We start from the raw sequence: 23,764 nt of genomic DNA, 5'->3' as shown, positions 1-23,764 counted from the left end.
GCTTGTGTGAGGAATTTTAATAAAGGCTATGTAGATTGGGTAACAGTGGCAGGGTGTTAGTGAACTACAAATGATTCCGTGTGAAGTAGGCAACACTTTTTGATTTGGCTTGGTGTTACCAACAAAAAAAAAAGTTTTAAAAAGGTTTTAACATGCGTGTGATCAGTATAAGTAACAAAATGACTCAAAGTTGAAGTCTACTTCCCGATTTGCAAGCACTAGTTTATTTTGTCAATACTTACAATAATTATCATTTAAATTGGTTATTTCCTGCTTTCCAAAACGGAGTTAAATTTTATTTGAATGACTTTATTGAACTGCTAATTCAATGATAATAACCGGTACCCTTATATTCGTTCTGAGGGTTATAATATTCGGGTAGGAAGTGAGATCGGAAGGACTGATGCCTTTTCACTCCCCCTTCGAGTGACCGCTGTGATTTTATCGCTTCCCTTACAAATTGGTCAACGATTAAATCTAATAGGGGTATCATTTTAAACTTAAAGGAGGTTTAATGATTTTATTCATTCGCATTCTTCTTTCTTCTTTTTCGCAGTCTACATTTTCTTACTTTAGAATTTTTGCCATCAATTTGAGGGTCTAATCTTACTTTACGCCCCATACATTTCATGTGAACCTTGATTTCTCAGTACCTACCTGTTAGCCGTTGTTTCATAAAAGATTGAGACTTGAAACTCGAGAAAACAACAAACCTTCTTTCTAAATAAATAAACAAAACGTGAGTAAAAACCCCAGCGCAAGATAAGCTGCTCCACCGAAACAAATTACACACAAATTCCTTGTTATTACATCAAAAATGTTAATTACTCCTTCAAACTTGTTTCTCAAGAAGCCTGCAATTTGTACTTACTTACCTACCTAATAAATACTAAATTAGGTATCCACCTTACATTACAGAACAGAGACAAGTCTTAATTAAATCCGTATTAGGCGTTACTACATTATCAATTAGAAATCTAATCGGAGCTTTCCTAAGGATTTCTATATCATTAATGCAGAATTAGTGAACATTCTAGACATTGTTAATCGATTCAAATATCGATTATCGATCATTCTTTTGTCTTGGGAATTACGACACTATGGTACGGATAGGTAGGCAAAGGTAATGTTGATTTGATTAAACAGTCCGCATAACGTACACCGATTGAAATGTGATTCAGAGATAGTTTATAAACAGTACCAACGAAAGTGGTCACATACCTACCTATGTCATACTATTCTCTCACCAATTTCTAGAATGTAGGTAGACAGTCAGGGTTGCCACACTTAGAAAGTAGCAATGTTTATTATTGAATACTTATCGTCTTAAAGGTAGGTAGAACTCTATATTAATTAAATTCGATAGAAACATTCCTAGGTTGATGATTAACGAGGTTTAGTTATCGATAAAGTTTGTTTATGCGCTATCGAAGTAAACTTTCATTCCAGTCTCAATCTTTTACGACTGTATAAACGTATTCATGCGAATGCAGCGAGGTATGCAAGTAGCAAACTTTTTCTTTAGCGGTGGTATTGTTCAGCAATTGTTTCGACATGAATGAGTTGTTCGTATAACATTCAAACTTGCGTCGCTATCAATTTTCAGTTTAACAATAACAGCGCACTTCTCTCACAACATTGTTTGCCAGATCGCTAATTAAATCACATCAGCACCTTTGAGCGATAACAGATATCAAGCAAGGTCAACTCACCGGGTCAATGTCCGCCTCCCAGACGTCCTTCAGGTCGTTGGAGATGTCGAAGTAACCCTCCATGTCGGGGCCGGTGTTCACGACGGCCTCCGACTACAAACACAGAGAACTCCTCCAAGGAAAACTCGCACAAAACACAGCAAACTGTCACTCTCTTACTGTCCTCCGAGCGGGCGGAACTCGGGAAAGAATGCAAACTGCACCACGACTAACTGTCAAACGACGCAAATTTCACAGAACACTGTGCATCATCACAAGTTTACGTTTCACTATCTACGCCCATTTGTTTTTGCAACAAAATATTTTTTATGAAGTTTCACTGCACGCGAGGAATGTTATGAAAACGCTGAGCGCGGATGATACACACACTCGCGGCGAGGTACGGCCGGCGAATGCGAGAGCGGCGTCCACCGGCCCCCCACTCCACGCGCCGGCCCCCTCCCTGATAGGAACCTCTCATTCATAACATGATAGGGGGTAAAAACGTCACGAGCCGTTAGGGGGCTGGCCACACGACAATACGTCGGTAATTATGTGGGTACTTATCAGTCAATGAAGTGCAAGCCAGAAGAGAGATGAAGCCGTGGGAATTCACAGCGTACCACCGCACCAATAACAAACAATAACCGTTCATATGTTTATTAAATAAATTCGTAGCTGTACATGCGTATTGTGTATAAATAGCTTATTTCGTTAAAATATAATTAACATTCAAATACATGATTAATAGACTGACGTAATGACTAACTCGTTTAAAAATAAATACTTGGTACATACGTAAAGTCTAACTGATAACACTTCGACAAAAACTAACGTGAAATAACAACTAACGTGGAAATAACATACGGTATTATATTATCAAATAAAAATAAACATACAGCAGGAAACGGAATGCACCAACATAAGTTACGAATAATTATTAAAAAAAACACATTGTATGTATTTAAAACTCATTGTTCCTTAATTAAAAATAAACATGAAAATTAAGCTTATCTACATTTTAAACTAAAATAGTTCTACTTAAAACTACAGTCAGATCACAAAATAAAAATACATAAATCTCAAAGGTACAGTCAGTCCCAAAAAAATTTGAAGGGATTTTAACCCGCAACATAGATTTTTTACAACGTATTTTTATCATACACGGAAAATGCTGAACAATGCTTGCATACACTGAATAACCGCTATGAATCACATTTTTTCCGGAAAGAAAAAATGCAATAACCACAGCTTTAAAACACCAATAGAGTGCTAATTTGCAAACATAGTACGTAAAAAATTACTCACCGAAGATATCTGTCCAAGTTTCTTTGGAAAATGTGCTCAAATCTCAAATTATTCTTTGATATAAAATAAAAAGCTGAAATTAAGCATTACCTTCCAGAAAACAAAATAAGACGTACAAAGATAATCGCTTCAATTTTCTGATAGTTCAACAAAATCTTGGGCTAACACTTCATTTACTATCTACTCTGTGTTTATACCAATAATATAATCTACTTATGTCCGTTCCTCTTTGGTGGTACAATGAATAGCGATGGTACATGCGTGAGTAACGCTGATATTCCTCCGTGAAGTATACACACTCTTGGTACGTTACATTTGACTAGGTAGTCGCTGAACTGCAAAGAAAAAAAAACAAAAATTACCTACTGAAAGTTGTTTGAAGTGAAAATATGTAAGAGTACTTCATTCATTCTATGTACATATATTCTTTGAAAAGCTTGGGTACATAAGTGATGTTTGCACCCTAGGAAGTCTATAACGCTGCCATATTGGTAAATGACTTTTATCTAGACCACTTCATGAAATATGGTTGTATAGTTCGATAGCTGAATGACAAAGTAATAAGCTGATTTTGAAGCGCTAAACTCAAATCAGAGTGCACGATTTGAAAAATATTTTAATATTAGTTGGCAATTTCTGTGGCCCTAGCCTGCATACGTATACTTTCTATCGATTCGCGGGCAAAACAACGAAAAACAGCTACTAATAAAATTGATATGTATTTGAAACATTCAATTTATTCTGTCCCAAATAAATTACATTAAAACTTCATGGTTAAAAACGATACAGCTGCTTAAACTGTTCAGATGTTTGTGCTTAACATTGACATAGGGAAATAGGTTAAAAGTATGCTGAAAGGAGTCTACATATAAAGAGAATGAATTATTTTTCTCTTCTCTGCATAATACAGGATAGTTCTGTATGAACATCTTATAAAACTAGTTGATCTTGATATTTATTATGTGCATTAATTTATAGAATTCAAATCTTGGACTAGAAATGTCTAAGCTAGTTTTTTTTTAATAAGCAATTTTATTTAAAATCTCCTTTGAATAATACCTACATGATGAGCTAAGAACCAGTATTTTCGGGTCGAAATGTTAAATGCGACTGAATATCAATTCAGCTTCTTCTTTACATACCATTGAAAACGGTAAACTATGTCAAAATTTGTTTATTTATGAATAGAAATAATAGCAAACGTATGTACGTACGTAATGATACAAATGCAAAACTATTTTAATTTTTTTTTCAATGTTAGCTCTACTCCTTTCTAACATTCGAGAATCTAAAAGCCTCCATTTCAAGCAAATATACCTCTAACAAATCAATTCTAACTTATTATTTTTAACCAGACTCTCTACGATTGAAAGATTACCATTGAACTTGAAACTCAAAGTCTACGGAAAAAGCCAAAACTTTTGACGCGCCAACTTCAAGAGGTCATCGACCTTTTGACAACATACATAGTTACACCACACATTACAAGCACACCTGTATTTTTTACCAAGAACGGCGTAGCAGAGAATGGGTAATGAAATTAACGGTGTTACGTCTGTGTTAGTGGTTTAGTATCTAAGCATTCTAAATTCTTTTTTTTTTCTATTCTAAATTCAAATGCTTAAATCCAATTTTAAACGATGAGTTTTTATTTAATACACCTGCATGAGGAAAATTAAATAGCAAAAGTTTTTTAATAATCTCACTGGCCATCAAAGGTTTTTTTTTTAATAATAATTTCATCCATCACCATGGTTTTTTAGGTGCAACACTGACGATTAATTTTTAGTCTAGGTTTCCAGTCTTTTAACAGTTTTTTACATCTGTTTATGATACCTAAGAACGTACTTTCACATCACACATCACATCATCAGCCTATAGCAGTCCACTGCTGGACATAGGCCTCTCCAAGTGCACGCCACTGAGATCGATTTTCGGCGAACGTACTTTGCCCTATACATATTCTATGAGCAGTGAGATATAGTTTAAAAATGCTATGAGAAAAATCTTCAAATAGGTACTTTTGTACTGCTTCTTTACGGTGGAATGTCTCACCAAGAAGCTACGGTGCCTGAGAAAATTCACTAAGATGCAATAACGAACGGTCACGGCTAATATAATCTTACGAACGCCTACGCATTAATGCATTGAGGTTTACTTATTGAGCTCGGCAGACATACCGACGACATTCTTTTGCAGGTCATACTGTCAATGCCATCTGTTGACGTTCTCGCGAACTAATGTATTTTGTTTTTGATAAAGGTAATAGAGATTCTAACAAAACTAATATTTTTTGTGGTAGAATTTTAGTATAATTTTTGGAATTTGTTTGATAATACATTTCAGTACACAATACAGTTAGTATGGTTTAATGCCGGCTGTGCCTAACGCCATCTATTGATCTTGATCCTAAATAACATTTATTTATTGGATGTCAGGATTATATTTAGTGAATACTGTTTTGGGAAACATATTTTTTGTTTGTTTGTTACCATAACCTCAAAGACTCCGAAACCACTAAAACGGTCGGAAAAAACATTTCATTGTTCAGCTAAATTATCCCCGACTATGTTTTTGAGTACGGGAATAACTTCCCTCGGAACAAGAGTGGGACTGCGGCGATCAGCTAGTCTCTATTTAAGAACTAAGAAAAACTTACCAATTGTGCGGTTTCATCCTCTGCCGAAGCCACAACGACATTCTTCTTTTGTTTGATAGCATCAAGTAATACTCTTTGTGGGTGAAGCCCTAGGGCTCTTAGTTCGTGTTGACCGAGATGCACCCCGCTATACGGAACGTTAATGCTGCCATCTATACAGCTCTTCTCGTAACTATGTGAAGGAAAAAGCCATTACATTTTTAATTAAATGTTTATAACATTATTAAGGAGCAAATAAGTTTTCAAGAAGAATGGCTGGTCAGTATGCAGATAAGAAGTGGTCCTAGTGACTTTTATATGTTTGTTTTATCCAGGTACGGAAAACTTCTCCTCGTCAATGTTTTGAAACCAAAGGAAATATGTAGCTAGTGAAAATATTCTCCACTATATTATACTCACAGTAAATTAGACCGTATATCGATGACACAGCATTTATCTTGGCATATCAGCGAGAAGAAATCCGATAGATTGATTCTAGGACTGATTTCAGTGAATAACACTTCCATTGGTATTTCTACTATATCCTGGAAATTGAACCTTATGTTAGTAACGTTAGGTCACAATTTCAAGAGACTTCGTGAACTGTTTTTTCTAGAAAATTCCTCTTACCATAGGATCTCTTGTTTGAGCCTCATTAGTAAACCTCCTATAGCTTATACTCCTTGGAGAACTACGACACATTTCTATAGATTCCTGTAAACAAATTATAGTGATAATTGCGAGTCAACGAACTCTCGTGAAAATGTTAACCTTTGAGAATACTTTGAAGTGATAAATGATCTGAATAACATGTTATTGATATATTTTCCAAGTGATAATTATTCTATTCACATATGGTGCAAATTTTTCTTTCATTCAACTTCTAAGTACGTTTGAAATCTGGCGAATAATGGACATCATGACTAACAAATATTTCAGAACTATGTAAAAAATGCTAACATCAAAAAATCTGCCGTGAACATGTCGTTGTGATCAATGTAAAAAATTAAAAACCTAAAAGCAGTGCTTCTTTTTTAAAGCTAAAGACTTCTTTTAAAGAGGAGCCAAACTGCAAAAAAAAGCAGTTCGGTAGCATAGAACTTCAAACACCCTTCAGTTAAAACTGGGGACGGGGCCCCATTGCAATTGCTACTACATATAGTTAATTCGGCATTAGCTGGTCGGTTACACTCTGTGTTCCACCAGACGTAATTTAAAAGTTCCTTCGTTCGAAATGCAAAACTATCTGCTAACTGCCAGTTTATTTCAGAAAGGTCACATCACGCTCATCAATTTTGACGAAATATTCACGAAATCACACTGGCATATACCCCACAATCATGCCAAGGTATAAGAATCATCTTGAAAGTTAATAACAGTGAAATTACACTGCAGATTAGCTATTGTTAAATGACCTTGACCCACTCGGCAATGTCAATGTCAACTAACAGTAGGTAAGTATAAGATATTGAATAGCCACTTCGTGTCGGAAATGTGACTTCTTTGTACAATTGTCCGTCTATTTACGTAGAGAAGGCTGTCTGAACATTTTTGTGCAATGTTTTGCATATTTTTTACGATTTAACGAGTTAATTTTTGTCTGGCAAGCTTCCAAAATCTGTATTTGTGTTCTAAAGTGCAGTAGGACAATGATTTTCAGTTTTCAGTTTATTTATAAACATCAAAGAAGGATATCTCTAAAATAGAACTTGGTAATTAGTGTCAGTAAATGATATCACACATATCACCATTATGGTGGCAAGGGCCAAAAACAAAAGAACACAAAACATTTGAATACGACAAACAAAAGAAACACGCGTTTCAAATCATCCCTTCAAAATTCAAAACAAATAAGAAAAGAACATCAAACAGAACAAAGAGTTCTAGGTCGTATACCAATCATCGCTTACCTTGACACATTCGCCAATGTCGATCTCAGGCAGGTCAGAGAACAGTAGGATGCACTCGTTGAAGCCGGACGAAAGTAGTGTGTCTCGAAGCTGCCTCAGTATGCCTACTCCCATGAATAGTGGTAAAGCTGGCCCTTCTACTAGTAAGGCGTCCCATAGATGCACTATTTTGTGGAGGGGGAATACGTCTGTAAGATTTAGATGGTGTTAGAAAAGAGAAAAAGGAACTGTTTTAAAACTTTATTTTTTTATGTTCAGTTGGTTTCGTAAATAATATTGACTGAAATATACAATTTGTTGTTTTCTTTAATACAATATAGACACTATGAAACTCCTTGAAATGAGATGAAATGATTTTTGAGGAATAATAATAATTCAAAAATGCAAAAAAAATGGGTATTAAACCCATTTTTTTGACTTTCAAATACATATATTTATTGACCTTTTTTTTAAGACACAAAAGACCATTTATTATTAAAAAAAATGCAACTCACGTGAAAACATAGTAAGGAACCATGGTATAGCGAACAACTCCGGCACGAAGTTGATTTCATGTAAATGCGTCGCCAACTCCGGTTCATGAAAGGCCGTCATCTGCCAGAACTTAGCTAAATACTCCTTGATCACCGCACTATTGTCTTTTAGGAAGAACTTGTGTAGGAATTTCGGTACGAAGGCTGAGAGGCAGGCAAAGGCGCGGGCTGTAAGAAAATGTTCTGTATAGACTTTTGTCTACGAATATTAGTTTTTTTAATCTTGAAGTTTCGTGTAAAGGAATACCCTAAGAAATTAGAACACGTTTTTTCTACAACGGCCTATGTGTCATTTTAGCATTGTCGCGACGGCAACATAACACTTCTTTAATTTAATACTGGTTGAACGACCATTTACGATTATATTGTTTAGTCTACAAAATCACCTTTTAACCACGATTTATTCATGCCCTTAATAGTTACCAATGGCCTTTGCGACATGACAATATAGTACCACAATAGAATTAGCCTTAAATAGAAAATACCTTCATTGCAAAAGTTCAAGTAAAGAAACGGCGCAGTCAAAGAGTCCAATCCTTGCCAGTAGACATACTGTGGGTTAGTCAATAACCAGGCTTTCAGTAACCGCTTCAATGTACGATGTCCAGCCGAACCGCAGAGCAACCAGCAGTACTGGTGACAACGGGGTATGTCCACGTCTATCTGTTACGGAAAAATGGAGCTTAATGCTTTGAGCTAAGGCTTAGTTTCAATTGAAGACAGAAGGATAACGATGTTTGGTATTACTCGTTTTCCTCAGTTTAATTTTGGTTGCAAACGGGAATTTGGATATGAATAAGTGCTAAATGTTGAGCCACGTTTTCGAAATCATCATCCTCCGAGCCTTTTTCCCAACTATGTTGGGGTCGGCTTCCAGTCTAAGCGCGTTTTCGAAATATATCTTCAAATTAGTTGAACTGCGTACAGACACATCAAGCTACTACAATCTGTCATTCTTGAATCGATGTTCAAGTTTATCTCCAAACCATAAGGTTCAATATCGATTGGGAAAACTTTACAGTTTAGTGTATCTTGATATGCTGGCTATACAAAATACACCACTTACCTGTCTATCAGTAGGCGTAGGGGTTTCCTTGTCAATCCTTTCATATTGTTCCTCTATATCGCCAACGACTCCTAGTAGGGCTGCCCACACGTCTCCGCGCACTAGCGGCGGGATGTCTATCTCAGCTTCTGCTCTTATGTATGGAGCTGTGTAGGGGTAACCCTGGGGAAATAAGACCAGCTGTTTATTGTGGTTTTGAACTGTAATTACAAGGAAGTACTTCGCACATCAGGATAAAAACCGGCCAAGTGCGAGGCCGACACGCGCAAGAAAGGTTTCGCGCTGTTATAAAACAAAATGTTTGTTGTATGCCGGGAACCCCCTTAAACATTTATTTTATTCTAGTTTTCAGTATTTTTTGTTATAGTAACAGGAAGACATTCTCTGTGAAAATTTCAACTCTTTAAGCGAAAGCGAAAGACTTGGTAATAGGGTTTACCCTGTGTTACATAAAAAAAAAAGTTTTTTTTTTCGAATCAGAACTATTATTATTTCTGAGATAAGAGCGTTCAATAAAACAAACTTTCCAACTTAAATAGGCTCACGAAGACAATCAGCACCAAATCTCAGTTTTCAAAATACTAATCAACTTTTGTTTTGTCTTCAAGTTATCAATAGGACAATCCAGTTTCAGGATAACTGTAATAACATTTTAACATGACGCAATAATGGAATTACCGAACTCCACTTCCGATATAACTGTATAATCGATTGCCTTTAAGAAGGCTTAAGATATATTTTATCGATTAATGGATAAAAAACCAGACATAGAAAAAAGATCGCATCGCCTAGAGCAAGGCCACAGATTATATAGATCATAACTTAATTAGAAAACGGTAAATCCTCTCCAGACTTAGTTAAAAAAGCATACAGCTTTATTTTGAATGTTGGTACACGAGGTCTTAATCTGTATATCTATCAGCATCATTGCAATTAGGATTCTTATACATACTAAGAAGTAAAAAAAACGATAAGAAAAATAGTTCATACACTTAAGTGTTCAGAGTGAAGTATGTTCTACCTTATTACTTAGTGAATAAGGTTGAAAATTGTGTCAATGACAATCAATTTACATAGCGAGAAAAAATGCTAATTTTATTTGAGGCAAAAAAGAGCCAAGTTTTCTATTACACCTGTTCCTATTGTTCTTTTTTTCCTTCCTCACTAAATGGGATATCTACACTGCAATAATTTTTCAAATGGGTCGAGTCGGTCCTGAGATAAGCGTGTCCAAACTTTCTAGCTTTACTTAGGTATAGTAGAGATTTTTGTATTTCACGTCATTATTGCCACACAAAAAAGTACTTACTTGCAATAATCGTTGAAACCAAAGCAGCCTATAAAACTGGTACTCAGTATCCCTTTCCCTTATAATCTTAGGTAAGGCCACAGCATCATACTCTTTTTTCCGTTCATGCATCAGTGGGTAAAAGTCGTGCGGTGGTACATGGCTTAGGCGGGATTTGAGTAAGTCTAAACTGTATTTCGCGAGGCGACGGTCAAATAGAGCGCCTGATTTACCACCTATTGTGCAGCCGTCTAAGAGTATTGCTCTGAAATAAATAAATAGAAGCTTTTAAAAATAAAATTAAGGAAACATTATTCCCACTAGATATATAGAAGTTATTTTAATCAAAGACTGAGCCCAAGTAAGTTGAAGTAAGGTATGAAATGTTTTCCTTCTTGGATACAACCACCTAGTATATGCTACCTAAGTGGCTCTTTTAATATTGTTGAAAAAAAAATATATGGGGTATTAATTTATCTGGTACATCAACAGTAATTTCTCCTCAAAATCTCAGCCCTCAATTCTTTATCTCTTTATCCCTCTATTTTTAGAGTCTAGTATCCTTATCAGACAGGTAGGAAAGAGTTTTGATACTTACATGGGCATAGACAAAATAGGTGGACTATTTTTAACCAGGCTATTTTTCTTCAACTCAGCCTGAATATCCCCACCAGCTAACTGCCACCAATGATAAAGGTATTGTAGCTTACATCCCATCAGACCTCGAGGAGTTTTCACCTCAACCAACTGTTTTGTATCAATCTGTGACAAGTCTTCAACTATTTCCGTGAATGTCGCCCTCTCACTGGGGTAGATTTTGAGACATTTTTCTATCACCATTCTCAACCTTTCTGGTACTTGCTGAAAAGAGTTTAAAATATAATTGTAATTATGTAAGTCTCTTTATTTTGTACTGTTGCCTGTGGTTTGACCTGCATTATGAGGGAACTAATTTCTGCACCCAAATAAAAAGTATCTTCTGTCATTTCTTAGGCTCTAGGTACTGTTCATTTAAATTGGTTCAGTAGCTTTAGGGTCAAATGTAGACAGACAGAGCTACTTTCACATTATAATATCAATAAGGATCATCTCTGTCTGCGTAATGAAAAACTTAAATAGAAACAAGTTGAGGTAAGCTCTGGAAATAGACTGAATTCAGGATATCAAGTTTTATAATTTCAATTTCTTTAAAAAGTTATCTAAATTAAACACAACCAGATTACCTACTTTATATTGTTCAAAGCAGTCATGTTCCCTTGCTATCCTCTCCGCAGGGTTGTTAGCGTGTACCAAGGTGAGTATTCTTCTTAGTATAGGGCCAGGCTTGAGGTTGTTCCACAGTTTACCAATACAGAGCTCCAGTATTATGATACCGAAACTCCATACATCTGCGGCTGGACCTCCTCCGTTTAGTATTGTCTCTGGACTTAAGTATCTTGGTAGGCTGGAATGTTAAGTTCATTTTGAATTCGGAATACAGATTTATAAAATAGTTACTGTTGTAAGCTATAAATGACTTCTAGCAAATGAACAACTAGAAATCCTTCATATTGTGGATTTTGGCAATAGATAGTTTTATTTCATGCATTATCTACAATTGACTATGTTTGTTATCATGTTTAAGGGGAATTACGTTTGATATAATAAATACAATTTGAAAGAAACCAAATAATGTCTTCTTCATGTTTAAAATCACTGGAGAAATATATAAACTTTGCTTTTACTTACCCAAGTGGAAAAGAAACTTCATTGCCCTTATCTGTCATATAATACAATCCATAGTTAAACAGCTTCACTCTGCCATTACTGTCAATGAGTATATTATCATCTGACAGAGTTCTATGCACAACATCCTGATCTTGCAAGAACTGTAAGCCAACTGCTACTTGCTTAGCAATGTTGGTCACTTCTTCATAGGAGAACTTTGACTTGCATTCCTTGAGAGACTTTCCTATTACTTCGGCAACTACTATGATCCTTTCTGTTGAAGAAAATTATATTTTACAAAATATTTATGGATCTAGACTGTAGGGACCTCCTTAGTCTATTGTGTCTTTGGAGAAGCTGAAAACCAGCCTAAATATTCTTGCCTTAGTCTGAATGATGACAAAACAATGGCATTTTGATACAATTTATTTACATTCAAATTGTAGTCTAATAGAAAAGTGCAGTACAAACTTACCATGTTTACCGCGAATAACATCGAGGTACGTGCACAAATTAGGGTGTTCTATCGTCAACAGCCGCTGGGCTCGCCCCAATATTGTTATAGAACTCGGAGTTAGCGGCAAACCATTGCTACCACACATTTCACCAGGATGATTCTTCGCAAAATACGTACAAGCAGCGAATTTACAATCATCTTCGTTTTCTTGATACATCCTTCAAACTATAACGTAATGGATATTACTAAAATTACAAAATTTTCCTAAATTCTGTAAGAAAAAGGCAATTTGTTTTGAAATCTTGATTTGACTTTTTCAAGTTTTTGTTAGGGGGCGGAGTCAGCCCAGCCAAGTCCTAAGGTTCTAATCAGCTGTCATTGTCTTTATTCTATAATGTCACTGTCTTTTTTGACAGTATTTTCTTTTTCTGCCCAAGAACGTGTATATACAATGGACAGCACAACGAACCGAGTGAGAGGCCACAAGTAGTAATGTATCTCTGTGTTTTCAAAAATCCGTGCCGCCAAGCCGAACACTCCGGTGTACATCTCACGCACGCCTACCCTACACCACTAAGGCGGAGGACATCGTGGAGTACGTGCGCCAGAAGCTGAAGTACGCCCCGAGAGTGCACACCAATTTCAAGGCGTTCGTGGTGCGAGTGCCGTCGTATTTCCTGCACCTCGTGTTGGACCAGAACTTCTGGCCACAAGACGTGGTGTTCCGTCTCATCCAAGGACAAGTGCCACAGGACCGCACAGTAACAAAGTGCGTACCTAGTGAAGTGTTACTAACATAGATTTGAGTCTAGCAGCAACCATTAAGTTCACAAATCACACACTGATAAAAAATATTTCTTTCTAAACTCTAATAGGTCACTTTATGGAAATCGTTTTGTACACAGCTGTCGAGTATTATAGATTCTAGATATTAGTTTATAAAGTGTTATAGATTCTATTTTTCCCCATATGAGTGGAGAATTTGATACTTAGAGAGGATAATTACGTCTTTTGGCTAAGGCGGCCAACTTTCCGAAAACTGAATGCGGGACTTAACCTTTCGTGAAAAGGGGGGGGGGGCATTGAAAAATGATCGGACGGAACTGATAAAATAAAAACCGTAAGCAAAAAGCTATAATTTAACCTATCAATATCGTGTCACAGCGTGCACTAATGTCTTATTTTCAAAATCATTAGGCCTCACGAGTTCAGTAGAAATAAAGAGAACGAGATTATATTATAAGTAATCTGTGTTCCTGCACTGTTGAGCGTGCGCGCAGGTGGGTGTTGTGTAGAAGCGTGGTAGAAAAATAGGGATGCGGGACATGCGGGACGCATACAACGTTGTGCGGGACTATTTTACTAATAATTTCAAAACGGGATTTCGTCAAGCATTGCGGGACGGTCCCGCAGAATGCGGGACGGTTGGCCGCCTTACTTTTGGCTAGTGTGTCTTTTGGCTTTAGGTATTCAAAGGATTTTTTAAAACTCTTGCGTGTTAAGTGCAGTACATAAAATTCAATAAAGCAAGTATTGAAATTGTAAGTATTGAAAAAATAAATAAAATAAATTCGCATTAATAAACCAAAAAAAAAAAAAAAAAAAAATAAAGCAATAATTTTAAAAAGTTGTGTTTTGTTTTAATCAGTCGTCTCTATGTAAGCGTGGATTCCAGTTATCAGTAAGCGTCTGGGTCCACGAAAATAATGATAGCTATAAGTTCGGCCATTCAGAGAATGCGTTCCTTCCTATAGTCTGTGGTAAACGAGTTTTTTTTTTTAATACCATAGACAGTTTGAGACTGCTGCTGGCTGTCTGCAGAAAACGAAAAAGGCTGAAAAAATATTTTAGTTTTATTATTCAGGAAGCGTGCCATAATGTTATGTTAAAGATTGTGAGTAATTATAATCATTTTGTTTCGTATTTTGCACTTCATAGTCGTAACTTAATTTGCGTGTATCATCATAATCAATGTATAAACTTTCTCGAACTTCAGAAGACTATCAGAACTGGAAATGGCTTTCGTGGAGAATATTCCACCGCTTCACGCGGACTCTGAGATGGAAGAAGGCGAAATCGTGGATGATTTATCAGATATTTCATCAGAGGAAGAGTTTCTGTTGCGTCAGAGACTGCAAGTACTAGAAAATTACAACAATGTCCTTGAACGTAAGAAAGCTAAACGATCTTCCATAGGGCCAGGTAAGACCTCAATATCAATTTTATCGAGATGTAGTGAACCGTAGGTCTCTGAATCGCAAACTGTTGATGCGCCATATCAGTTAAAATACAATGGTTTAAATGACCTTGTGTGATTGTTAACCTTTGACCTAGATAAAGGTAAACGCCACACAAATATAAAACATGCGTTAATTTTGCTATAATTTCAGTTTATTTGATGTGTATTTCATATGCCAGATGTATATTTTCAATAATACTGAGTTCCGTAGCTGGCACTCTGATTGCCTCAGATAACTTTATTTGCGCTCTGGAACTATTATTCTTTTATTGGTACTATTCTGATACTTTTAGCAACCATTGATAGTTATTTAGTTTCTTCCTCTGGTTTCAATGTCTTGTGGAATCTATCTCAATTGAATAAGTATTATTGACTTTCACTTTTAATATTCGGTGATTCCTATTTGCCCTATTTTATCCTTAAGGATTTCTTTTTACTTACTACTTTATGCTATCCAAGTTATATAGAACATTTTTAGGTATACAATAATATGTATCAATTCTAAAACCAAATAAGATATAGAATGTGCTCATAAATACTGGGTACATAAACCATTGTTGTTGAATAGTCATGGAGTGATAAGAAATTAGGATAAACTTGCCTCTAACCAATATTATAAAGGATAAAGAGCTTATAATATTCTTCAGAGGTTCTAATTTTTTTCGTTTCCAAAATAACATTCTAAAGGACAGCACCATGGTCAGAAATATGTTACAATTTACTTTAGCATAAGACAATTGTTTTTTTTTTGTAGGCACATAGTGTGCATTCTGTAAAATTTTAGGTAACAAACATAGAAAGGATGATGCATTATTAGACTTATCAGAAATATCAGCGACTGAACTAGAAGACTATTATTCTCATGCACCACAAAAACCTAAAGTTCAAAAACGTCAAAAGATACATCATAGACAAAAAAGAAAAAAAGTTGAGCCAATTTTAACTTCCATAAAGACTAGAGAATACAAGAGAAAAAATCATTACACCAAAAAGAAATTAGAAGTAAAAATTATTAGTGAATCAAGTGAGGAATCTGAAGATGAATACAGAAATAGACGAAGAAAGTTGGCTAATGCCGTAGTAGTAAACAAAAATCCAAGCAAAAATGACAAAACATCATTGAGTGAAAGACTTCAAAAAATGCTTAGTGGTGTCAATCCAGAACCAATGAAGGTCATCCCAGCAGAAAAAACGGTAAATAACAAAAATGGCACCATTTTAGAACAAACCGAATTATCACCCATCTCCACACTAGATGCTGAAGAGCAAAACCAAGAAAAAACAAGTTCATGTGAATTAATAGACCTATGTACTGATGAAGATAGCAAAACTATGACAACAATTTTACCACAGGATACTGTAGATTCGGTTAATAAAGACATTAAAAACAATGAGGATGCAAAGAAAGAATCTGATAGGGAAAACATTTCAGAAAAAGATTCTGATGAAGATCTAGAAATGCTTCGGCAACATGCACTCAAAACTAAAACTGCCAAAGCAAATTCAGTTCCAAATGAAGTACAACCTGAAAACAAAATGTCTGAGGATGAAGATAGTGATACTGCAGAACTGAGATTGATCTGTCTTAAATCTGCACTACTTAAGAAAGCTATTGAAAGGAAACAAAAGCAAAAATTGAAAAAGAAGTTATCCCAATCCCAATCAACCAACTTTCCAGATGACTTACTTAATTCAAATAACAATACAGATATAGAATCTGTAGATATGGATATTGGGTCAGATGCTGATGACAAACCCAAAGAAGATAATGATGGAAGTGCCAAAATTAATGTTATAGAAGAAAATAGCACGCCAGAGGCAACAAAAGCTTTAGAAAAAGACATTCCTAAACAAAAGGTTCCTGATGCAGATGAACTTGAAGATGATGAAGACTTGTTGCGTGCTAAACTGCTGACTTCCCTTAGCAAAAATCTACCTAATCTGGTAAATCCTAATATAATTGATGCTTTAGAGAGCATTCAAGAACCAAGACCTATTTCACCTAAGCCACCCCAAATAAAACCTGTTGTACCTGCTGTTGTAGTACCTGAAGAAAAGAGATTTATTATTACTGTTGGTGAGTCTGATTCAGAGGGTGAACATGAAGCTACTAAGAATTTAACTAAAATGCATATGAAACTATCAGAGCAGATAGACTTCCAGCAGAGACTAGATGTATTTTTGAAAAGTACTAGAATGGAAGTCGAGAAGACTAGGTTGCCAGACGTCGTTCAGCAACCAGCTCCCGTGAAGAAAAATGAGAAGTTTGTTGCTAAGGTCTGCAGAATTATTGTTCGTTTGATTTTTCCATTGTTTCATTTCTTTCAGACATTTTAAGGTTGATCATTTCTTCTAGGCTGTTAAACATTTGCCAAAGTCGGAGCAAATTGAGTACAAAAATCTCGTGAAAAGAATGGCAGAGTTAGAAAAGATAAAACAAGCTAGGCAGACAACAATCAATCTAAGCAATAAAGTTTCTGTACCAAACAAAGATACGTTAAAACCACGAAATACAGCTATTGATGCAACAAAGCTGTCTGCTATAAATAACTTGGAAGAAAAGATACAAAATTCAAGGTATTTTTACGAGCTTCTTGTTTATTATTCTATGTATTTCGCATTCGCAACTCACATACCGATTGTTTTACAGAAAACACATAGCGGAGGAATCTGCCAAGATGTTAAAGTTAAAAGAGGAAGGTGTAAAATTATCCCAAAGATATAAAATAGTAGCTACAGAACTTCGTAATATCAAGACTGCCATTACATTGAACAAGAGACAAACAAGATCTGTGCAAAATTGTTTAACCAAAATACGATTGCACCATCAAATGTTATTGAAAAGGTATTTCTATCATTCTATGTTTATTTCATGTGGCTTGCTCATTTATTTTCCTCCTTATACTTATTTATTAGGTTTTGTTTTAGTCACTCGAATCTTTTGGGGAACTATTAACATCATTTATTTAGTTGTATAATAAACTGGTGGCTTCTTCTTTTTAAACTTTATTTTTCAGCTCAATGTCTTCCGCACATTCCAAAATCAACGGCAATTTGCCTCCACTAAATAGGATAAATACGAAATTGCAAAAAGAGAATAATCCTATGAAAGAAGATCAGAAAACAACTATAGTCAACAAAAATATTAAAATTATTTCAAAAGAAAACAATTTAGGTAAAGAGGAACCTAAAAACGTGGTACATAAACCTGTTAAAGATAGTAATCCAAGTACAGAAGAAATTAAGAATTCTTTAGTAAATAAACCTACAATAGAGACCAATCCTCTAAGAGAAGAAATTGGGGATCCTGTAGTACATAAACCAATTAAAGATCCCAGTCTGGTGAAAGAACCTGCTAATCCAGCAAGGATAGTAAAGGTAGTTAAACCACCAGTCGTAATGCAACAGTCTAAACTATCTGTGCAGCTTGATGTTACTAGTAATAAAAAAGTTATTACAGTGACGGACTGTAAAACTGATGTGCATAGTACCACGTTGTTTGTGGATAACAAAAATATCAATGAGGATTTAATCGAAAACCAGAGGCTATCAAGTCATCCACTCGTGGAAAAAGGTGGAGGGAATAAAGAAATAACAACTGATTTTAGAAGACTTGAGAATGATGATTACAGATCACCTTTAGACGCTTTTGGGAGTTCAACGTAAGTTATACTATTAGAGGGGCTTGATTTCCTTATTGCTTTAGTAATGGAGTCTGATTTGTCTCCCAGACTATGTAATTTTTGAGTACCACCAATTCATCATTCATTTGAATTGTTTATACTTTGATTTTAGCGACCTTGATGAACTAGACTTCCGTTTTTCGATTTTGTGTCTGTTGGATGTTTTTTATTTCATTCTAAAACGTTCCTTACTAATTTATTTATTTCATGTTTTAGTACTAAAATGTTTATCAATAAAAATGTCCATTACGATAGGTAAGGCACTTACGTGTTATCACTGATAATGAATTCAATGCTTTGTTTCAAGGTCGCAAAGTCAGTGTTATATACTGGACAGTATTATTTATTACAAGTTTTGTATTTTTTTTTTTTTTTTTTGTAATGATGTTAGAATTTTTACTGTGATATCTACATTTATCATATCGACATTGTCAATCACGATGATTTCTGCTTTATTCTTTTTTATTGTTACAACAGAATAAAGCCGAAAAGGAATGAAGCGATCGTCAAAAATGTGTTTCAGTATTTTATACGTAACTAAATCACACTTAAGAAGATATTTCAATTTCAGTTGACCACGATTTCGATTAAAGCTACAAAAAATACTTACCTTGCAGAGATATGCGACTTTCTTGATATACTTACTTAAACCCTGTAATACCAGTTGATTGTTTATAAACTTCATCCATTCCAGTTGGGAGGGCGACCCGAACGCGATCCTCTGCCCCTTCGAAGTCGGCGGCGACTGCAAGGACGCCGACTGCATTTACCTCCACACCCCATCCCGGTCTACCTGACACCCCACCTCACTTGCACAGTTCCGCCTAGACACAGTTACACTAAAATGAGCTATCCTATCCCATCCCCACTCCCAGAGAAGGCACAGGATTCTACAACGATGTGTAAAGTATACATCTCTTTTAGCTAACCCTTTTTATTTTTCTAGCTTTGTGCTTATAAGTTCTGTTTTATGAGTCTCTGAATTCCAAATTGATTTATTAATTTATCCCTCTGTTAGTGTTCGCAATTTTAGATATGCATGTAGTAAGTCTAGTCATAATTCCAATAACTTTTCCCTTTACCTTTTTTATGTTGCCATAATTGTGGGTGCATACTTATGCTGCTTTTTTTGCTTGAGTGGGATCAGCAATTAACTTAAAACGTTCTGCACTTTATGTTGTATGTTTGTCCAAGTGTTAGAAACAGTTGTTTCATATAGATTGCCTCTGATTTCCCTTAGCAACAAAAGCGTTCTGTGTACCTATAAATGAAAACCATACTGTGATATTTTTTTTTGTTTACAAATAGTTACAAGTAATCTTTATTATTTTAGTATAACCACAAGTTGTTCATTACGTATCTTCGCATGTCTACCCGCGACGAGGTGATGGCATTGTAAGAATACGTTATGTTCGCCGACATACATATTTTAACATTGTGTAATGCAATTTTAGTTGGCGAGAGCTCGTGTTCCTGCGTCTCTTCGGCAATGGTGGTAAGTTTCGAGTAACTTTATAATAGTGCATTTGTAGTGCTCTGGACACGTTACAAGTTTACAACACTACGGGACCCCCAAGCTCTGGTAAAGTGTTTTGTGTTACGTTCAATATATCAACTTTATACATACTATTATTTTTTTCTATATTATTGATTTTAAAAACATTGTACACATGTAAAAAGTTATTAATAAATGATAATATTTAAAATATTGTACACTTGTATTTTTATTTATTTATTTCTACCAGTAAAACCACATTTAATCTTACAAATAGACATTTTATTCAGACATTGTAAAGAAAATAAAAAGTAATATACCTCTTCACACAGATACATACACTTAGATAAAAATATGTACGTATATTTTTGGAATAAAATTCGATATAATTCATAAAACCCTTGAACAGACGGAGGCCACTCTATTGAATGGCTACGTACTAATAAGTAGGTATTTATATATTATCTAGTTATGTGACAGAACAACTGTGGGCACACATAAGTACAGGAGATAGAAATAGTCGTATTTATTTATTCACATCATCTATTGGACAATGATATTAAAATTTATTTTCAAAAATTAACATTTCTTATATAAAATTCTATAAATTCATAAGATTTTGTTTGGTGTTTCAAAAGCTCAATATAATTTACCACGTCGAAAATAGTCTGTTATATTTTTATAAAGTTTAACAAGATAAATATTTTTAAAACATTTGTTGATACAATTTCATTATAATATCAGGAAGTATAGTATAGAGCCCACAGTTTAGACTGGACAGTATAGGAAGGCAGGGAGTGTAATACAAGGTATAAGTCTTGATAAAGGGATATTACACTTATTTATTACCTTCTCTCAGAGACAGACGATTCGCTCACATGACTTCTCGTCAGTTTATCGAAGAGCGATAAAGCTAACAGTACACCTACTAAGTGCTTCGTGTAGCGAGCTGCATATCAATAACATTTTATACAAATGACTAGTGACATTTAAATATAACAGTATTGCAAGATTCGAAACACGAATTTGTGAAGCTACTATCTATTGAATATCAGACACATTTTTGTTTCTAACAGTGATAAAGGTATGATACAGTTTCTGTTCCTTTGAGCAAACTTAGGCTCTGCGAAGTATAATTACAATGTAGATTAGGCATCTTATAGTGAAAGTCTACGATAGTCTATACAGACAAGTAACAGTAATTTATGGTAGGTAGGTAGGTACAGTAGTGACGTCATAAAGAAGTTTAAGGGCATGGGTCAACTAAGAGGTACCTATATGACCTATTCTTAAGACCCGAGGTATGAGTAGATATGCTTGATGCAATCTCCCAGATTACTGAATTTCACGCAGGACTTCATCATCATTATTGAAACATACTGGCGGTTGTATCCATTAGGTAGGCAAAGGCAAAAACTCGAATGACTTCAGAAAATGTGTAAGAAATATTGGTATCTGGTCTTCCTACCTAGGACGTCACTACATTGACTAGAAAACAGTGAACAGGGGGCCTTATCACGGTCTTGCCAAATGATATCGATAGAATCCGTTATTTTTGAATTTTATGTGAGAACTATCAGCGCCACGTGTACAGTTTTGGAACTAATAATTCCCACAAAATTCTGATTCTGATTCAATATTCTGATTCTGTAATCGATACTATTTCGCAAAACGTCGGCCGTCTTCTACAGAAGATTTGCACCAATCGGTCCGGGATAAACTAGACGAGTGTGTGGGGAGAGGATGTGCAGTCTATCTGAGGGTGTGCCACATGGCCACGGCCTTGCGCGTCTCGTGCGCCATCTGCGCCCAGTGGCGGCCCTCGGCGGCGGGCTCGGCCGCGCCCACGCAGCACCAGCCCACCACCAGCCCGCTGCCGCCGCCGCTTACCACGCATACCTGCAAGGATTGTAAAGATTTGGTTAAAAAAGCATGAAAAATTTTCCGAGAAGGAACCATCAGTTGGGTTAACTTTTCAATGTTATAAGGGAAAGTTCACTATGATTAGTAAAAATTCCATTGCGTAATTTATTTAACGAAATGAAATAACAAACCGGTATTTAATAAGTATAATTACAAAAATATGTTAGTCATCAATAATGGTTTCCGTTCTCTAGCAAACGATGGTATCAGTGAGCTTAACACGAACGCAGGTCTTAGAAGATCGCAAGAAAGATTAATGAATAACTATAGCCAGTACCTACTCATGGAATTCTATTACCGATTAGCTTTGGATGAATAGTGGGATTCTCTTTACCTCAATAGAAGCCTCCTGAAGGTTAGCAGACGGTAGGCTAAATGATAACGCCTCGTTCCACACGGGGCTGTTGATCTCTTTTCTGTTAGTCTTCTTCTTTTTCACACGTTTTCCGTTCACCAGCAGGTACACTTTTACATACACATCTGGAAAGTAGCCATATAACCAGATCAGAAAAGAACGGTTGCCTCAATAACCCCCACATAATAGGAATAACTTAAGATTCAAAGAACCAACCTAAAGCATCCTTCCCTTCCTGAGGTGGCAATAGATTCCTGGCCTTCAGCACGACGACAGTGAGTCTTTCAGCCGATGGCAGGTAAGATAGAGACAATAACAGTTCTTGCAACTCCTCTGGTGGGCGCCGCTCTCGGGAAAGTTCGGCCCAAACTTCAGCTCCACCCGCCACTTCGACGCGGGAAAGAGGCACCTTGGCGGAACCCATTACTTCGTTGCGAGAAAACCTGGAATCATAAGTAAAAAATGGATAAACTACACAGTGTAATTGAAGGTTGGGAGTAATCATAAGGCAAGATATTCATTTCATTCAGTTATGTACCTACGAAGCTAAATGTGAGGAGCTAGGAAACACCTCATATGGAAGAATTTTATAGAATTATGCTTTATCTATACATATAATAAATCTGTAAAAAAACTGTGTCTGTACATTGAATATATTAAAAATAATAGTTTAAAAAAACTAAAAAACACGCTTTTTATAGAAAACCAAACTAAAAAAAATAGAAAATAAATTTTAATGAATTTAAACTAAGAAAATAGTGTTAAAAATTTCAATGAATATAAATTAATAATAGTGTGAATAAAAAAAATATTTAAAAAAGCGTGGGGTGCATTGCATCGTGTCAATAGTTATAAATATTTTATTGACGGATATGAGTAGAGTGTTATCATTTCGAGAATATCTTAAAAAGCACCCCACGCTTTTTTTAAATATTTTTTTTTATTCACACTATTATTAATTTATATTCATTGAAATTTTTAACACTATTTTCTTAGTTTAAATTCATTAAAATTTATTTTCTATTTTTTTTAGTTTGGTTTTCTATAAAAAGCGTGTTTTTTAGTTTTTTTAAACTATTATTTATTTTCTACTTTTTAGTTTGGATTATTTATAATAGCTTTTTAATTTTAAACCTGCCTAACCTAGCCTTGTTAGTTAAAGGAATCAAGATATTTTGCATACTATTGTCGAGATAATTTAACGGAGATTAATTCTATACTTGCTAAAAATTAATTTAGTGCAATAGAAACGGAAATAACATGCGTAAAACATAAAACTTATTCAACTACGGGTAAAATACATATTTTGGATGTTGGTCTCTTGATGGTTGAGGATTTGGTGCGTAACGTGACGACACGGGTGATATTACGAATAGTTGTCACTATCCATACAAGTGGGAAGTTCTCATCAATACAAAGAATATAAGTCCAAACGAGGTATTTTACATATTCAGTTGTCGAGTTCCCTCGA

General features: G+C 35.3%; 4 protein-coding genes across 6 annotated transcripts in view; 1 reads left to right on the top strand and 3 right to left on the bottom strand.

Annotated features, from left to right (window-relative positions):
* Nucleotides 1-2,102, bottom strand: part of LOC124632221 (cyclic AMP response element-binding protein A) — a 110,067-nt gene extending 107,965 nt beyond the window's left edge. The window contains exon 1 of the mRNA XM_047166975.1: nucleotides 1,713-2,102. Coding sequence (XP_047022931.1) covers nucleotides 1,713-1,775 — 63 coding nt within the window. The 5' untranslated portion in view covers nucleotides 1,776-2,102. The remainder of the gene's footprint in view (nucleotides 1-1,712) is intronic.
* Nucleotides 2,103-2,335: 233 nt separating this feature from the next.
* On the bottom strand, nucleotides 2,336-12,955 carry LOC124632689 (TBC domain-containing protein kinase-like protein). Its single transcript, XM_047167630.1, has 13 exons — nucleotides 12,617-12,955; nucleotides 12,163-12,415; nucleotides 11,662-11,878; nucleotides 11,033-11,295; nucleotides 10,456-10,699; nucleotides 9,147-9,308; nucleotides 8,566-8,743; nucleotides 8,042-8,248; nucleotides 7,548-7,735; nucleotides 6,268-6,351; nucleotides 6,058-6,182; nucleotides 5,659-5,830; nucleotides 2,336-3,334 (listed from the first exon to the last, which is right to left on the bottom strand). The coding sequence occupies exons 1-13, from the start codon at nucleotides 12,813-12,815 to the stop codon at nucleotides 3,209-3,211; spliced, it is 2,418 nt and encodes an 805-aa protein (XP_047023586.1). The 5' UTR covers nucleotides 12,816-12,955; the 3' UTR covers nucleotides 2,336-3,208.
* Nucleotides 12,956-14,367: 1,412 nt separating this feature from the next.
* LOC124632214 lies at nucleotides 14,368-20,233 on the top strand. Of its 3 annotated transcripts, none has more exons than XR_006984600.1 (8): nucleotides 14,368-14,492; nucleotides 14,595-14,800; nucleotides 15,622-17,114; nucleotides 17,194-17,414; nucleotides 17,488-17,682; nucleotides 17,855-18,499; nucleotides 19,215-19,422; nucleotides 19,975-20,233. XR_006984600.1 is itself a non-coding variant. In XM_047166955.1 (7 exons), exons 2-7 carry the CDS (start codon nucleotides 14,614-14,616, stop codon nucleotides 19,315-19,317), a joined length of 2,844 nt encoding a protein of 947 aa, XP_047022911.1. In that variant the 5' UTR covers nucleotides 14,368-14,492; nucleotides 14,595-14,613; the 3' UTR covers nucleotides 19,318-20,233. The 3 variants fall into 3 exon arrangements, 1 of the variants encoding a protein (XP_047022911.1); XR_006984601.1 differs by having other exon boundaries at nucleotides 19,215-19,427; XM_047166955.1 differs by having other exon boundaries at nucleotides 19,215-20,233.
* Nucleotides 20,234-20,275: 42 nt separating this feature from the next.
* Nucleotides 20,276-23,764, bottom strand: part of LOC124632215 (synaptotagmin-5-like) — a 66,214-nt gene continuing 62,725 nt past the window's right edge. Inside the window, exons 7-9 of the mRNA XM_047166956.1 lie at nucleotides 22,510-22,736; nucleotides 22,273-22,418; nucleotides 20,276-21,914 (exon numbers count right to left, since the gene is read on the bottom strand). Coding sequence (XP_047022912.1) covers nucleotides 21,768-21,914; nucleotides 22,273-22,418; nucleotides 22,510-22,736 — 520 coding nt within the window. The 3' untranslated portion in view covers nucleotides 20,276-21,767. The remainder of the gene's footprint in view (nucleotides 21,915-22,272; nucleotides 22,419-22,509; nucleotides 22,737-23,764) is intronic.

The sequence above is a fragment of the Helicoverpa zea genome, chromosome 8 (assembly GCF_022581195.2).
Source record: "Helicoverpa zea isolate HzStark_Cry1AcR chromosome 8, ilHelZeax1.1, whole genome shotgun sequence".
Taxonomy (NCBI): domain Eukaryota; kingdom Metazoa; phylum Arthropoda; class Insecta; order Lepidoptera; family Noctuidae; genus Helicoverpa; species Helicoverpa zea.
Note: the sequence above shows the minus strand (reverse complement) of the source record. Positions and strands in the feature narration are given on the sequence as shown.